The 17120-nt window shown below is 35.5% G+C and overlaps 1 protein-coding gene across 4 annotated transcripts in view; it reads left to right on the top strand.

Moving 5' to 3' along the window:
• LOC150107818 (uncharacterized) overlaps positions 1–17120 on the top strand; it is a 321462-nt gene that overhangs the window by 270853 nt on the left and 33489 nt on the right. For all 4 annotated transcript variants that reach the window (XM_090392071.1, XM_090392070.1, XM_090392069.1 and 1 more), the window contains 2 exons: positions 3089–3234; positions 15533–15704. In XM_090392071.1, coding sequence (XP_090248197.1) covers positions 3089–3234; positions 15533–15704 — 318 coding nt within the window. The remainder of the gene's footprint in view (positions 1–3088; positions 3235–15532; positions 15705–17120) is intronic.

Genomic DNA, 17120 nt, shown 5'->3' with positions numbered 1-17120 from the left:
TCTAGGTAGTGGCCCTTCCCATCATAAACATTACACACATCTGAAAGGGGATGTACTTTGCATTATGGGATACTAAGGGAATTGATATTGGCCTCTACTTACAAGTACCCCAGTCTTGAAGATATTTCATGCACAAACTTTGTTTGCTTATACTTGGATAAAGGATTAAACTAAGAGTATAATTTCTTGGCATCTTTAATTTATAGGATTAGACATATTTCTGTTCCTTCTTCGTTGGGCTTTTCATTCCGCTATTGTTCTTCTCCTTCCCTGGCATAAATTAATCTACTTCTTTTGGTAGTTTTATTTTTAATTTCTCCTTATATTCTTGAATGTTTTCATGTAAACTATAATTATCGCATTCACTTTTATATGATTTAATTTTATGCATTCTTTAATTTTATTTAAAAATCTTATTTCTACTACTGTATTTTACTTGAAGGAGAGGAGTTTTTCAAATCATTGCAGAGGGAAAAGAAAAGCTAGTTTTTATTGGAGATCTAAATAGGCAGAAATGTTTAGGAAAATTTAGAGAAATTGGGAAATGAGTTGTAAGTACTTGCTAGCTTTCTCTTCAGGACATGGACAATTCATTATAAACAGCATGTTTCCAAAAAGATGCACATAAATTCACATAGAGAGGGGGGGTGAGAGAAGAAACAGGAAATAAAAGCCTTATTTCACTGTATTGATACATGAAAATGAATATTATATTTATATTATATTAAAAGGAAAATATGTAGAAAAGTTTTAAAAAGAATTAAGAGTCAAGTAGTTTTTAAAGATGAATTGTACTGATATATACAAATATTTTTGGAGAGAAAAAAAAGACTTTGAAAACATGAATCAAATCTTGGAGATTCAGCAAAGAAAACATTGATCTAGCTAGAGAGGCATGTTGTGAAGTTGTCTACAAAGATAGACAAATTAGAAGTTCATGGAGAACTCAAGAAGTGTGATGCAGTCTTGGAAAATAATTGTATTGAAAGTTCTTGGAAAATAAGTCAGCAGGGTGAGAGAATATAGAGAAAAATGTAAGACAGTTAACAGAAATCATTGAAACATTTTGGTAAGAAAACAGAAGATAAATATCTTGACAGTCACAAAATGCTCTTGAGGCTATTGAAACAGCTTGGAAATGGACTGGAAAGTACTATAATAGGAATCAGAGAGATGATGCAGGCAACATCAAAACTCAAAGATATTCTAGTTGTCTGAAGTAATTACTTTGAAAAATTGCTAAATAAAACAGTGACAGAACAGTGGTAGAAAATATGCAAGAGGAATGCAGTTGGAAGTACCTATTAGTGTCGGGTGAAAAAAAGCCATCGGAAACCTGCAATGAAGTAGAATATATTGAATGGAAATGCTCAAATATATTATAGTGGTTGCATTGCATAATTGAGGCGGCCTGGTCAGAAGATCAAATTACAGATGATAGGTCTGGATACAGTTATCATAGTACCCATCTATAATAAAGGGAAATAAAACTCTGTGAGAATTAGAAAAGTTCCCATAGATAATGTTACTGAGATCCTCTAAATGGAATCGAGGCCAGGTAGTAGTTGTCAGAGTAAGATTTACTTATTAAATCTTACTCTGAATAGACTAGAGACCATAGAGATGCAGTTTCTGAGAAAAATTAGAGATGGACCTGATGGCATAATGACAGGCTTAGATAGGGGATGGCTGTTCAAACTAGTATGGTGAATTTATATTTCCATGCCAGTTAGGATTACTTCAGTGATACGTTCAGTGCACATGTTAGAGTTGGAAGGCCAAAAACAATAGTTCCAGTAAGGATTATTTCAGTTATTTGATCAGAACAGGTGTTTGGATTGCAAGAGCAGAAACAATAACCAGACTATGAAAAATAGCATAGAAATCTAGGCAGTCATCCCACTTGGTGCCATTCTAGTGCCATAGGGTACAAGCTCGAGATTGGCTGAGAAGTGATCATCTATAAAAAAGGAGATGTGGTACGATTTTGGTTGAATTTGCCAATAGAGCAAATTGCTGTTATTCTTGTTGGCATGAACAGTTTTTGTTCAATCATGAGTAATATCGATTTGGCTTCCCTTCCAACTTGATCTGTGAAGTTAGAAACAAGGAGTCATTTTGAATGATGAACATTAAAGTCTCCAAAGAAGATAATCTCACTTGGGTAATTAGACTCTGATGAAATCATTTATGAATAATCAAAGCAGTCAGTATGGTCATCTGAATTAGGAGAAAATGGTAGCAATTGAAGGTTACAAAGTGAGGCAAAGAAATCTTGAGTCAGAGAAGAATGTAAAGTGAGGATCTAGCTTTATCCTTTGGAAAGGAGTGTTTGATTTGATAAAAACATGTAGTCCTCCAAATCACATGCATGCTGTAGTAGTTGAGGTGCTAATTTGGATTCAGTTTAGGCATAGCAGATCAGGTTTTGATACTCTGTAAATGGTAGCATATCATAAATGTTTCTATTGGTGAAATGGATATAGTATTGTGTGTAGATGTTATTTTGTTAATTTTTGCAATTTTTTGTTGCTTTTGTGGGAGGATTTTTAATCTGCAAGGATGTGTTTGAATATATTTCATGGTTGAGTTAGTGCAGGAAACTTGTAAACCAGAGGAATGTAGCAAGACAATGCACTTATACACATAAATCCCACACAGCTATTGCCCACACTCCAAGCATGACCTTGACAGTTCTTCCCATGCATTCTGCTATGGACTCCCTCCAGTCATGACCTCACAAAGATTATTTGACAGCTGATTTGAAAGTCTCAAGAATGATTACCATTTTGTTTGGTCCTGTGTACTCTTTAGCAGCTGGCCTGCAGAACCTCTTTACTACTTTACCTCAGATGGAGAAGGTGCTTGCTCCCTAATTTATTAATAACAGTGTTTAGAGCATGGGTGGGAGGGAATGTGTGGAAAGGACATTAAGTTCCTGTTGTAGCACGAGAGGATTATTTATAAGGACTTTCTGGTCTGTGTAATTAGTATGTATATTATCTATTTCAGTTTGCAGTAATGCATTTGAGTTATGAATATTAATTTGTCATAAATGTTTAAATAAATATTGCTTCTTATTTTATAGCCCAATCGCTGTGTCAACCAAATAGAAATAGTTTGCAAGGATATTGAAAAAACGATCAGTCAAACAATCCAGAATACCCTCAATACTTTAGAATATGATTGTGCACAAATTGAGAATCTCATACAAAGAGAACTACAAAAAGATGAGTAAGTTTTATTACCTTATATTATGTTTGTATATAAAATGTATTATAAAATGGAAAAGAAGTATAACAGAACAGATTATTTTGCTGACACGTGTTAAGTATTGACAGTTGTTTATTTTAATTATTTAACAATATTAACTCACAGCACCACTGGAAATGTAGTTTATTAAGCTGCTTGATATTGAGCTGAATTTCATATTTCAAACCAGCATTCTTCGAGCACAAAAAACATTCGTTAAAGATCATAGCACACTAACAAAGAAGTGACTGAACTGTAATTGCAGAAACAGTTCAAAATTATATATGAACAACAGAAGTAATGTCTCATCATGCTGCTTTCTAGATCTAAATTTAAAGTAGTTTACAGATTGTTGGGCTGAAAGTGGCCTTAAAATGACCATCTCCCAAATTTCTGGTATATTAATGCAGCCATACCTGTTGAGGTGTGGGGAGTTTCATTGGGTGCTGACTCCAAAAATAGCCTTTCTGGCTTGCAACATCTCTTTGCAATAATACTACAGTTTTCATCTAGCTGGTGTATGCTGACTCCAAACATGGTCTCTCAGACTTGTAAACAGGTTCTATATGTATTATTTCTGGAAAAATTCCCATGTTATTATTTCTCTAAGTAAATATTATTTTTTATGGCTATTTAGCCTTTTTTTTGTTTAGGAGTACCCCGTTTTATAATGTCATTGGCTTTTTACTCAATTTTTAGGGCATTACTAATGTTTTAAAGACATGTATTTGAAGAATATATAAGAAGAATAATTTGGACATACCTTTGTAGGATGTTGCTGGTTGTCTTCTTATTCAGCAGTATTTGCATATGGCAGTATACATTTACCTGCTGTTGAAATATGACCGAAAGGGGGGAGGATGTAGAGAGATGTGGGAGACCTGCGTTTTTTTAAGGGTGGGCACAGAATTCTTTGAGAGGGAGGTGAAAGATAAAAATTTTGGGGGAAGGAGAAGGATATGATGGGATAAGATCAGGGGTGGGAGTAACAGTGTGTTGTCTTCGGAGCTCATGGGGGAAGTGGATACTTGTCATATGCCACCTTGGTGTTTTTGTCATTGGTTGGAGTTGTGACCTAATTTTTATGTTTTGTAGCTTCCAACTCTCAGAGATTATGTAGGGGTGGTGGACTTTTATTGAGTTTTTGTCACATTTTATGGCTATTGTTTCTGATATTCTAAGCATTGTCTCATTTTTCTGTATGTCTATTATTATGGTTTTGTCGATTTGTAGGGTATGCTTCTGTTCAAGGGTGTGGCTATTTCTGTTTTTCATATTCTGCATTTTGTATTCTGTTTTTCTTTTGGTTATCATGCTTTTTTTTGTTAAAATGATCTAGAATTGGATGTTGCAGTCATGGAAGTGTTCTTATAGTCTTGCCCATAAAGATCTGAACATAGAACCTTTGTAGGTGACATCTTAGTCTTGTTGGCAAGGAAATTTTAAACTACATTGTGGCGTTCTAGTATTTCTTTGTGTGTGTGTGAGATTTTGTTGGTTTTAGAAGTGTTGCAGTTTTTGGTTGATGGTGAACACCAACTTATAGTTGGTGTGTTTGAAGGTGTATTTGTAGGCTTTGCATGTGTTTCTGGATGTATGGCAGTTTGATGGTTTTTTTTGTGTTGGGTAGTTAGTTTTGGTTGTTGGATTGTTTTGTCGGGTTTTTGCTGTTTTGTTGGCATAATTTATTAGCTGTATTGGGTAATTTCGGTTTTTTAAAATCTGTGTGAATTTCTTTATTTCTGTGTAGTCGAAAACTTGTAATCATTTATAAATTGTGCTAGGATGACTGATTTTTTAATAGAATAAGGATGGTATGAATTAAAGTGGAGGTAGTTTCCGATATGTGCGAGTTTGTGGAATATTTTTGTCACTATTTTGTTGTTTGTTCTAATTAATGTCATGTTTATGGATTTTTCATGTTCTGTTTCTATAGTGAATTTTAGTCTTTTGCTGAAGTCGTTAAAAGGACGCTTGTAAAGTGGTGATGGATGTTGGTTTCAAATGCATAGAATATCGTACGTGTATTGGCTGTAAAAGGTGATGCATGGGGGATGGAAAGGGGAAGGGCTGAGTAGGTGTGATTTTATGTGATAGGAATACTTCAGCTAATTGTCCGCTAATATTTTGGCTCATAGGGAGTTCGAAAATTTGGATATAAATATAAATGTTATTGTTATATTTAAGGGGTTAAATTAAGGGATGCTTAAGGGTGAAAGCTGTATAACTGAGAGTAGACCTCCATATAGCATTAAAAGGAATGTGGAGAACTGACCAGGGCTTCTGACCTAATGTCCAATCCTCACCTTCTCGTGGTACACCCTGTTGGGTATCTACCTGGATACTGAACGAACGAGGATGGGCTGGCAATTTGGGATTTAGCCTACCAAATTGTATTCTTATTGGCTTAAACCAATATAGAAAATGATGGTACAACATGACAAAATTTCATGCCAGCTGGGACGTCGCCCGGTTAAACAAGGCCCCTGTTGTTTTTGCCAGGGAACCAAGGCGAACAGCGAAAAGTCAGCTACTGGAACAATTCTGAAAACACACCCCCAACTCAACATCACCAGAGTTAAAGATCAGTACTATCAACATAAGAAGCCTGAATGGCAAAGAAATTGAGCTAGCTGAAGAATTAGATAAGTACCAGATCGACATAATAGGGGTGACTGAAACAAAAAAGATAAAAACTGGTGAGATCTTTCTGAGCAATAAATACAAAATGTTATATTCAGGAAATGACAAGGAGTAGAAGTAGTATTCAGCACAAAATATGAGGCTAATCTTCTTGAATGGCAGGCATTCTCAAGTAGAGTGATGTGGGCAAATATGAGAATGGGGAACTGGACAATGAGACTTGTTTGTGCCTATGGTCCCACAGAAGGTTCTACTAGGTAGAAGTGAAGGAATTTTTTGATGCTTTAGAAAAAGCAATTCACACAATGAAAAAGGAAAAGTTGGTCCTTGTTGGGGATCTAAATAGCAGAGTAGGAAATGATTGTGAGACATACAAAAATATTTTGGGAAAATTTGGATAAAAGAGCAAAGCTAATAATAATGGCAAATATCTATTGGATTTCTGCTCAGGACATGGACTGATTATTACTAACACCATGTTCCAACATAAAAAATGTGCACAAATTCACATGGAGGGAAGAGGCAAGGAATAAGAAAAGTCTCATTGACTATGTTATTGTTGATAGTGATGTTTTCTCCCTGGTGCAGGACACCAGAGTGTACAGAGAATTTGAAATTGGAAGTGATCACTATTTAGTCTTGAGCAGGATAAAATTGAATTTCATATTGAAAAGAATAACATGTAAGAAAGTTTTAAAGCGAATAAAAGTTGAGCAGCTCTCAGATGTGAACTGTAGACTAAAATACACAAAGATTATTGTAGAAAAAATGAGTTTGAGAACAGGAACCAAACCTTGGAGATTCAGTGGCCAGAGAGGCATGTGGTGAGGTTATCTGCAAGGATAGAAAAATCAGAACTCTATGGTGGACACAGGAAGTTAAAGAGGCAGTGAAGGAAAAGAAGAAAGCATATCAAAAGTTCCTGGCAAATAAGTCAGCTTGTGCTCTTAGAGAATACAGAGACAAATGTAAGAAAGTGAAACACTGTGTAAAACTAGCTAAACAAAAGTCATGGAAAGACTTTGGCAAAAACATAGAAAATAAATATCAAGAAGGTGTAAGATATTCTTGAGGTTGCTGAAGAAGCTTAAGAATGGAGGAAAGAGTGCTGTAAAAGGAGTTATAGATGATAAAGGTGACATGAAAACAGGAGAAAAAGATATCCTTGAAGTATGAAGTAATTACTTCGAAAAATTGTTTAATGAAACAAGTAGTGATAGCGCAGTAGTAAAAACACACTCAACAGGTATACAGTCGGAATACATATCCATACTTGAAGTAGAAAAAGCCATCAAAGGCGTGAAATATGGAAAGGCAGCAGGACTAGATGATATTCGACCAGAAATGCTGAAGTATGGTGGTATAAGAGTCTTACAGTGGCTGCACTACATAGTTCAGAGAGCCTTGACAGAGGGACGAATTCCCGATGATTGGAGTAGAGCTCTAATAGTACCCATATATAAAAAGGGAAATAAAACTGAATGTGAGAATTACAGAGGTATTTCCCTACTGAGTGTTCCTGGCAAGATCTATGCAAGTATACTTGAGAAACGGTTGAAAAGAACTGTGGAAGAAAAGCTTGGTGAAGAACAAGCTGGATTCAGGCGAACTAGAGGCTGTCAGGATCAGATCTCCACTTTATGACAAATAGTTGAGAAATCATGGGGATATAACAAAGATCTGTATTTAAGTTTTGTCGATCTGGAAAAGGCATATGACAAGGTGCCAAGAGAGAAACTATTCAATACGCTACAGTTATATGGTGTCAATGGGACATTATATCAAGCAATACTTAGTCTTTATTTGAGTTGTAAGTCAGCAGTTAAAATTGAAGGAAGTACAGGAAGATGGTTTAATATTAAATCTGGTGTGAGACAAGGATGTATATTATCCCCTCTGTTATTCATTATCTATATGGATCACATTATGAAGGAAAGTGGTATTAAACATGATATCAGAATTGGACATGTTAATGTCAGCTCTTTGCTTTATGCAGACTATGTTATACTTCTAAATAAATCTGTTACAAGTTTGCAAGATTCCCTGACTAAATTGAATAACTGTTGTAATAGATATGCTATGAAGATCAGCATTAAAAAGACACAGAAAATATGTAGAATTGTTGAAAATGCCAGCTGTGTTGTATACGGGGAACCTGTGGAACAAGTAAAACATTTCAGCTACTTAGGCACGATTTTTACTGAAGATGGTAAATTAAATATGGAAATAGACAACAGAATCAACAAAGCTGGTATGGTAAGCAGTCAATTGAATGAATTCATATGGAATAAGAGAGAAATTAGTCAGAACACTAAATTAGCTGTATACAAGACTGTGTTCAAACCAATTTTAACTTATGGATCTGAGAGCTGGATCAGAAGAAAAACACTTGACCAAAGACTAGAGACCGCAGATATGAGAGTCCTGAGAAAGATTAGAGGCATGAACAGATGGCATCAATGGCAATATCATATTAAAAACGAGGATATTAGGAAAGAACTTGACATTGTCAGCATCCAGGAATGCATTAGCAGAGCTAATCTCAAGTGGTATGGTCACTTAAACAGAATGGTTGAGAAAAGATTAGCAAAACAAGTGTTCTCTGCCAGGTTGGCAGGAAAACGACCCAGAGGAAGACCAAGGTATAGGTGAATTGATACGGTACAAAGTGCCTTAGATGATAGAAATATAAGATCTGATAATGCTACAGTCTTGACACGTAACAGACTGATTTGGAGGAAAATTGTAGATAAGAAGTTAGTAATGATGTAAATTTTTCATGTAGTACTATCATATCCTGTACACCCTTTGAGAGTACATGTCAGGAATTCGATTATGATGATGTTAAATTTAAAGAAGTTTGCTTTGATTAGGTTTCTGATATCACTGGGTGTTAATTTTGTTTGTGAATCGACCAATAGAAAGCAACACAGATACACCAAGTCACTTGAACAAAAACACCAAGCCAGCATGACATAGCTTCCACTTCCCCCATGAGCTTCAAAGATGACACACTGTCGAAACAGCTCACACCCCATTATTTCCACCTGTGATCTTATCCCATCATATCCTTCTCCTTCCCCAAAAATTTCTGTCTTTCACCTCCCTCCCAAAGAATTTTCTGCCGACCCTTAAAAAATCCGGGTCTCCCACATCTCTCTATCCCTACATTTCCAACCCCCCCCCTTCCTTTCAGTCATACGTCAACAGCAGATAAATGTATATCGCCATATGCCAGATGCCGTTGAATAAGAAGACAACCAGCAACATCCTACAAAGGTATGTCCAAATTATTATTCCTATATATTCTTTATGATGATGATGGAACAAAGAAAAATTATTATATTATCTTATTATATTTATTTATTATATATTATTATATTATCTTATTATATTAAAAGTTAAAGAACAAACCTGAATATAAAAACATGAATAAAGAAATAAAAAAAAAAATGCAGGAAAGCCAAAGAGGAATGGATTAAATATAAATGTATAGATATAGAAAACCTTGATAGAAAACACAGAAGCAGAGAAATGCATGAAAAGATCAGAGAAATGACAAGCAGGACAAATTCAGCAAACCATGCAAGTGTCATTAGAGACTCAGGAGACCATATTCTAATGGATAAAAAAGAAATCATGGAAAGATGGATTGAATACACAAGGAAATTATATGAACAACAAAGAAATGATATTCCTGAACAGACTGATTTAGAAGGACCATCCATTTTACTCTGAAGTTGAAAATGCCGTCAGAAAACTAAAACCACATAAAGCTGCAGGAATAGATAACATCTTGGCAGAATGGTTGAGGGCTCTTGATGAAGGAGGACTGAAATTTCTAACAAAATTATGCAATAAAATATACGAGACTGATTTCTACCCAAAGATATTAATCACTCAATTTTTGTTCCAATTCCCAAAAAAACAAAAGCTACAAGATGTGAAGAGTACAGGACAATCAGCCTCATCAGTCAAGTGTCAAAAGTCCTCCTATATGTTATTCTTGAAAGAAATAAAAGAAAAATAAACATAGAAATAAATGATACACAAAGTGGCTTCAAGGAAAATGTAGGTACAAGAGAAGGTATTTTCAATGTCAGAACCATCATAGAAAGATATCCATCTAGAAAAACAAAAAGATGTGTACCTCTGCTTCATAGATTACAAAAAGGCATTCGACAATGTCCAACATGAACAGTTAATTGAAATCCTTTCAAAAATAGGCATGGATGGAAAAGACATTAGGCTATTAACTAATCTTTACTAGAAACAGACTACATCTTTGAGAATAAATAGAGAGACCTCAGAAGAATTCCCAGTTCAGAAAGGTGTGAGACAAGGCTGTGTCTTTTCTCTGATTCTCTTTAACCTATACACAGAAGAAATATTTAATAAAATTAGTAACCTCAAAGGAATCACTGTAGGGGGCAGAAATATTAATAACCTAAGATATGCAGATGACACGGTTCTTCTAGCTGAAAACAAATATGACCTCAAAACTCTTATAGATGAAACCATCAAGTATAGCAAACAGTATGGCCTCAGTTTCAACTTTAAAAAGACAAAAATCATGATAATTTCAAGAGAAAAGAAAATACCAAAAATGTGCATCGATATAAAAGGAAATAAATTAGAACAGGTGCAAAAATACATATACCTCGGACACTTGATCACAGAGAATGGCAGAACAGAAGATGAAATTAGAAAAAGGATTGAAATCGCAAGGTCAACTTTCAACAGTATGAAAAATCTACTAACATCTAGAGAATTAAATCTGAAAACAAGACTAAGAATCTCCAAATGCTACATATGGTCTACGTTATTATATGGAGTAGAGACATGGACACTCTCCAATCCGAGTGTGAAAAAACTGAAGGCCTTTGAAATGTGGATGCTGTGAAGAATTATGAGAATATCATGGAAAGAAAAAAAGACAAATGAAGAGGTACTAGAGATGGTGGGCATCAACAGGAGCATGATGAAAGAAATTAAAAAGAGAAAAGTCAGATATTTTGGACATATTCTGAGACATAACTGCCTACAAAGGACACTTCTGAAAGGAACTGTTGAGGGAAAGAGAGGAAGACAAAGACTGGAGTGGATGAAAAATACAGAAGACTGGACCTATCTCTCATATGAGGAATGCAGTAGAGAGGTGCAGAATAGGACATGGTGGAGACACATAGTAGTCAATCTCCTGGAGGGAGAAGACACTTGACAGGACAGGATATATTCTTTATATTCTTCATATGCGTCTTTAAAACATCAGTAATGCCCTAAAAATTGAGTAAAAAGCCAATGACATTATAAAAAGGGGCACTTCTAAACAAAAATAGACTAAATAGTCATAAAAAATAATAAAGGTTCTATATAGTACTACACTTTTTACCATTTAATCCTGTGTGAAGTGGTGTCTAGCATCGTTTGCCAGTTGTAATTTTCCATAATCTGCCAGAGGGGTGAGAATCATGTTAGAATCATTAATGAGGTGGCAGAGAAAAATGATAAGTTTTGATATAAATTATTAGAGTATTTGTTTTAAATTTACAGTGAGTCTTCTCCATTTAGATCATAATTGATTGTAGATCATTTGTTTTGAGATTTTGCTGTTTAATGTATTTTTTTAGTATAAGGTGATCAAAATAAAAGTATCCCTGTTTAAGCCTTGTGGAGCACTATCCAGTGATCTAAATGCTGCAAAACTTTGCAGGCATACATTATGCATCATGTGGAAGTGATATCTGGGGGGTGGGGGGGTAGTTCGAAATTCACCACCAGTGGCATTGTAAACGGCAAATACATGGAATTTGCATATTATGCAGGGTGTCAGGAACAGATACAGGATTTTTCTCTTCATTCAGGTTGTTAATACCATCCACAATGTTGGCACTAACCTTGCCCCAGTGTGCTTTGCTTGTGAAGCTGTACTATCTAAACAATTGCAATGCTGTTGCTGCACTCTGTGAATTTCGTCACTTGAACAATATCAATGAGATCCACTATCTCCATATGCTCTGTGATGAATGATTAGTCATTTTGGAGAAACAGAATCTTTGTAAGTTAGACCTGACAGTGATCACAAACCAATAGGTTCACAAGTGAATGAAGATAACCCTGTCACAGAAGTTGTGCCTGCAGGACTTTGAAAGTCAACTGACGTTCACTTTAATATTCCTTGCTCGAGTGAATACTGCATGGCCATGGATGATTTTGTGAGGAGATTAGGCTTACTTTCGCCTGAATGGAGCTGTGAATACCCACAGTTGTGAGGTATGAGCTATACAAAACCTGCATGCAATCCAGGTGTAAAGTTTAATATATTTAATTTGTTTGAATTTATCAATTATTTAACAAATGTTTATGAATGGATGTCTACTGCGCCTTTTGTAAAATTTTTCTTATTTATTTTATATCATGGTTGCTTGAGCTAGTTCAAACTGTCCATAGACTTCAATTTCTAATTCAAGCATAAAACTCGCAATTAATCGTAATCCTTTAGTCCTTAAGTTAGTTTTACCCCCCCCCTCTCAAGGCCGTAGGTATACTCTTACCAAGTCCTTAATCTACCTTACTGTATTTCACTTGTATTGATCCCGAAAAATTAATTTTTTTTATTGACTGTGCCATTAAGGAATGCGTAAAAGAATTGTTGTTCCTTCCCTTACATACAAGAGAAATATTCAGCTAAGCACAAAATAACTCGTAATTTTACTCTATCTCAAGCAACTCCTATTAATTAATCAGTCAGTCAGTCAGTCCTGGCTATTACTACTCTTAGGTCACACAGGTTTGGTATTTTTATGAGAAGTGAATTGGTTAAACAAGATCAGGCAAGCTATTAACAAAAACAACATATTTATTCTTACTAAGACAAATTATATACAACATTTAAACAACACATATCACGTGTCTGGTTCTAATTAAGACAACAAGAGTACACTGGAGACAATACTTGTCGCGTGTCTAACTTTCCACAAAGTCAATTATGCATTTCACTTAAGCTTTGAGACAAAGAAATCATAATTACACATAACTTTTCAGACACTTGGATAATACTTCTTTCACGTTGTAAACAATAAAAGGCAAAACTTAAACCACATTCACTCTTAGCATTACATATATTAAGCAAATCTGTAAATCTCTGAATTCTACTATTCACACTCAAACTAAATTACGACTTTCCAATTCTTTCTAACACCTTCTATGCCACTAGATAACAGATCCAACATTTTTCGTTTGAACTTCACAATCTAAGATGTTACATAAACATTCTACTTACAATCTTTCTAGTTCATTACACAGTCATAGATCCTCAAGGCTTACGGGCACTTTCCGCTTCTTCCCAGCTAAATCTCGATCGGGCACTAGGATACGGCTGCGATAATTCAGCATTCAAGTAGATCATTGGGGAAGCTCACGGTGGGATCTTGAAAAGGCCATCTCTGCTATTAGCAAACTTCCCATCTTCGTCAGAACTGCTGCTCGCGGGAACGCGACTCTCCAATCCTCGGCACAGGAACAAACTTCTAAACGAGAGTCCCCTAGCCACTCGTTCTCTGTCTTTTATATCATTCTCCCAACCTTGGCCCTTCTTTTCTAAAGTCCCCCGGATTTACTGGAGAGTTTTCTCCATCACTCACACTATTTCTGGGTTTTGGCAGGAAAATTCATAATCCGGTGACCTTCGCGATTGTCGCTAGCCTTAGGTCTCTTAGCCTAATCCTGTCTGAGCTCAATTTTAGTTACAAATCTAGTGGTTCTTATTCAAATATTTTAACATTTAGTTACAAGATTTATCTCAGTACAGTGAGTAATACATTGTTTGTTTCTATGTAATTTAATTGCCCATGTAAAATCAACATAAAAAAATTATTTCTATTTTTTTTTCTATACGAGATTTTACACAGGTTTTGGTAAACACTGATTATGGTAAAAGATCAGTATTCACAAATCAGAAATGAAGTTTCTCATAGGCAAACAACCAATGAAAATTTTAGTTAATGATAAAAAATTGGAAGAAATAGGAAGATTCGCTTACCTGGGAGAGGTACAACACAGAGATGGCCAGTCCAAACACGATAGTAAAGTGCACTTTGTTAATGCTGCTGTTACTTTTCAGAGGTTACACAGCCACTTTGGAATGACAAAATACAGCTAACTATGTTAACTGCCCACCTGAAACTATGTCCAAATTAATGATTTTTTTAATCTAAGGTCCACAAACCTGGATCACACTTGGTTTTCATCATGAATGTCATAAATTTCCCCACTTATAAACTGGCTATAGAACTTCGATTAGAGGAGAGTAATTCCTTAGTGAACTTTGATGTGTTGTCCCTTTTAACAAAGGTTCCAGTAGATGATACACTAGATCTCCTAATTATATATTTGGTTTTATCCTTTATCCAAGTGTAAGCAAACAAAGTTTGTGCCTGAAGTATCTTCAGGACTGAGGCAACTCGTGGTAAAGGTGGACTAAGCTCTCATCACTTGTCTTAGTATCCCCCATAATGCAAAGCACATCTCCTTGCAGACATGTATAATGCTATGCATTAAGGGAAGGGCCACTACCCAGACCGGTTTCGACCTTTATTGAGGTTTCGCCAGTGGGAGCCAGACCCAGAAGTGGTGATACTAAAATGGAAGTAATGGAGAAGTCATATTTACCTATACGAGTTGCTAAAAGGTGTCTCACCTTATTATTAAATTACTCTGGATTAGAGAAAGATATTATCCAAGTGAAAGCAAACAAAGTTTGCACTTGGAAAAAGGGTTAAACTAAATTTATTATTCAGAATCAAGGCTCACAACGTGGATTTCCATGGTAGGCCTGCAACATGCAAGCTCCACATTACCTGAACCAACATGCAGCATCATCTTCAGGAGTGCAAAGAGCATGTAAGTGGGATGTGGGAAGCTTGAAAAGCTGTGTTATGGGGCAACTAATAATGCTACACTCTTTATCGAGTAGATAAAGAAGTGGACAGGTGTGGCAGATGCCTGGTGAATGTCTTACTAGAGTGCATAACCCCAACTATGAAATTTGGAGGTGGTGGTGGTGGTGTGATGGTATGGTCCTGGTTTGACCTTCAACCTCTCTTTGTGGTACAATTTGAACATTGAACTCCAAGACGTATCTGAACATTCTGGACAATGCACTATGTCATAAGGTTGCTGCTGTACCCGCATGGTTTGTGGACATGAACTTTACCACACTTGACCGGCCTCCACAGAGTCCTGATCTCAACTCTATTGAACATCTGTAGGATGAACTGGTGCATCAGTGAGGTCAAGGGATGTCTCTTCTCAACAACAATTCAGAACCTCATTATATGCTTATAGGAAGAATGGTCCAAAATTCCCATTGATTGCTATCATACACTCATGGAAAGTATGTCCCATAGGATTGCTGTAGTCATCACAACGAAAACAAGTCCTACATCTTATTAAGGTGAGTGCCAGTACTGTTTGTTCCTCACACTATTGTGTCCATTGACTTCTTTCCAAGCAGTGTATGTGCATAATACATCCAGAGACGTGTGGTATGTTGCTTTTTTTTTATTATAATTCAGTTCATTATACTAGCATTATTTTATTTAGTCTTTCATAAAATTATATTTGGCATTTCTATTAGCTCTGCACGAATTGAAAACTTACGTGCCAGTGGGAAAGGTGTTCTTTTGGGCATAATTGGTGTATTTCTCCCTGTGTTGTTGTTTATCAACTTTCTTGCCAGTAGTGCTTCAGATGAACTTTTGAGCAGCATATTAGGAGAGTCAGGTGTAGTCTCTCTTCAGTTTTACTTGGTGAGTACAGAATCTTAAAATTCATTATTTTCTAAATTGTTATTTTGTCACTTAGAGCAAAATTTATATATTTCCACAATTTATATATTTAAGAGAAATAATCAAAACAATATACAAAATTAATTTACTACACATTTAATACAAAATTTAAAAACAGAATAGTGAATTCTTAATTCACTATTCTGTTCTTAAATTTTATATTTTATTAATGTTCCATTACAGTAACATATATTTCACAAAATATAGTTTTTTTCCCTCTACCAAATCAAATGAGAGTGTGAACAGATTATCATCATCATCATCATCATCATCAAATTCTTGCCATGTACCCTCAAGGGGTGTACAGGATATGACAGTACTACATGAAAAAATTACATCATTACTAACTTCCTATCTACAATTTTCCTCCAAATCAGTCTGTTACTTGTCAAGACTCCAACATTATCAGATCTTATATTTCTATCGTCTAAGGCACTTTGTACTGTATCAATCCACCTATATCTTGGTCTTCCTCTGGGTCGTTTTCCTGCCAACCTGGCAGAGAACACTTGTTTTGCTAATCTTTCCTCTCCCATTCTATTTAAGTGACCATACCATCTGAGATTAGCTCTGCTAACGCATTCCTGGATGCTGACAATGCCAAGTTCTTTCCTAATATCCTCATTTTTAATATGTTATTGCCATTGATGCCATCTGTTCACGCCTCTAATCTTTCTCAGGACTCTCATATCTGCGGTCTCTAGTCTTTGGTCAAGTGTTTTACTTCTGACCCAGCTCTCAGATCCATAAGTTAAAATTGGTTTGAACACAGTCTTGTATACAGCTAATTTAGTGTTCCGACTAATTTCTTTCTTATTCCATATGAATTTATTCAATTGACTTCCCACGATACCAGCTTTGCTGATCCTGTTGTCTATTTCTATATTTAGTTTACCATCTTCAGTAAAAATTGTGCCTAAGTAGCTGAAATGTTTTACTTGTTCCACAGGTTCTCCATTCACAACACAGTTGACATTTTCAATGATTCTGCCTATTTTCATTGTCTTTGTCTTTTTATTGCTGACCTTCATACCATATCTATTACAACAGCTATTCAATTTAGTCAGAGAATCTTGCAGACTTGTAGCGGATTTATTTAGAAGTATAACATCATCTGCATAAAGCAAAGAGCTGATATTAACATCTCCAATTTTGATATCAGGTTTAATACCACATTCCTTCATAATGTGATCCATATACATAATGAATAACAGAGGGGATAATGTACATCCTTGTCTTACACCAGATTTAACATTAAACCATCTTCCTGTACTTCCTTCAGTTCTAACTGCTGACTTACAACTCAAATAAAGACTAAGTATTGCTTGATATAATGCCCCATTGACACCATATAACTGCAGCATATTGAATAGCTTC

The sequence above is a fragment of the Typopeltis vanoorti genome, chromosome 4 (assembly GCF_054136105.1).
Source record: "Typopeltis vanoorti isolate ZY-2024b chromosome 4, IOZ_Tvanoo_1.0, whole genome shotgun sequence".
Classification (NCBI taxonomy): Eukaryota; Metazoa; Arthropoda; class Arachnida; order Uropygi; family Thelyphonidae; genus Typopeltis; species Typopeltis vanoorti.
This window is presented reverse-complemented; position numbering and strand designations above follow the sequence as displayed.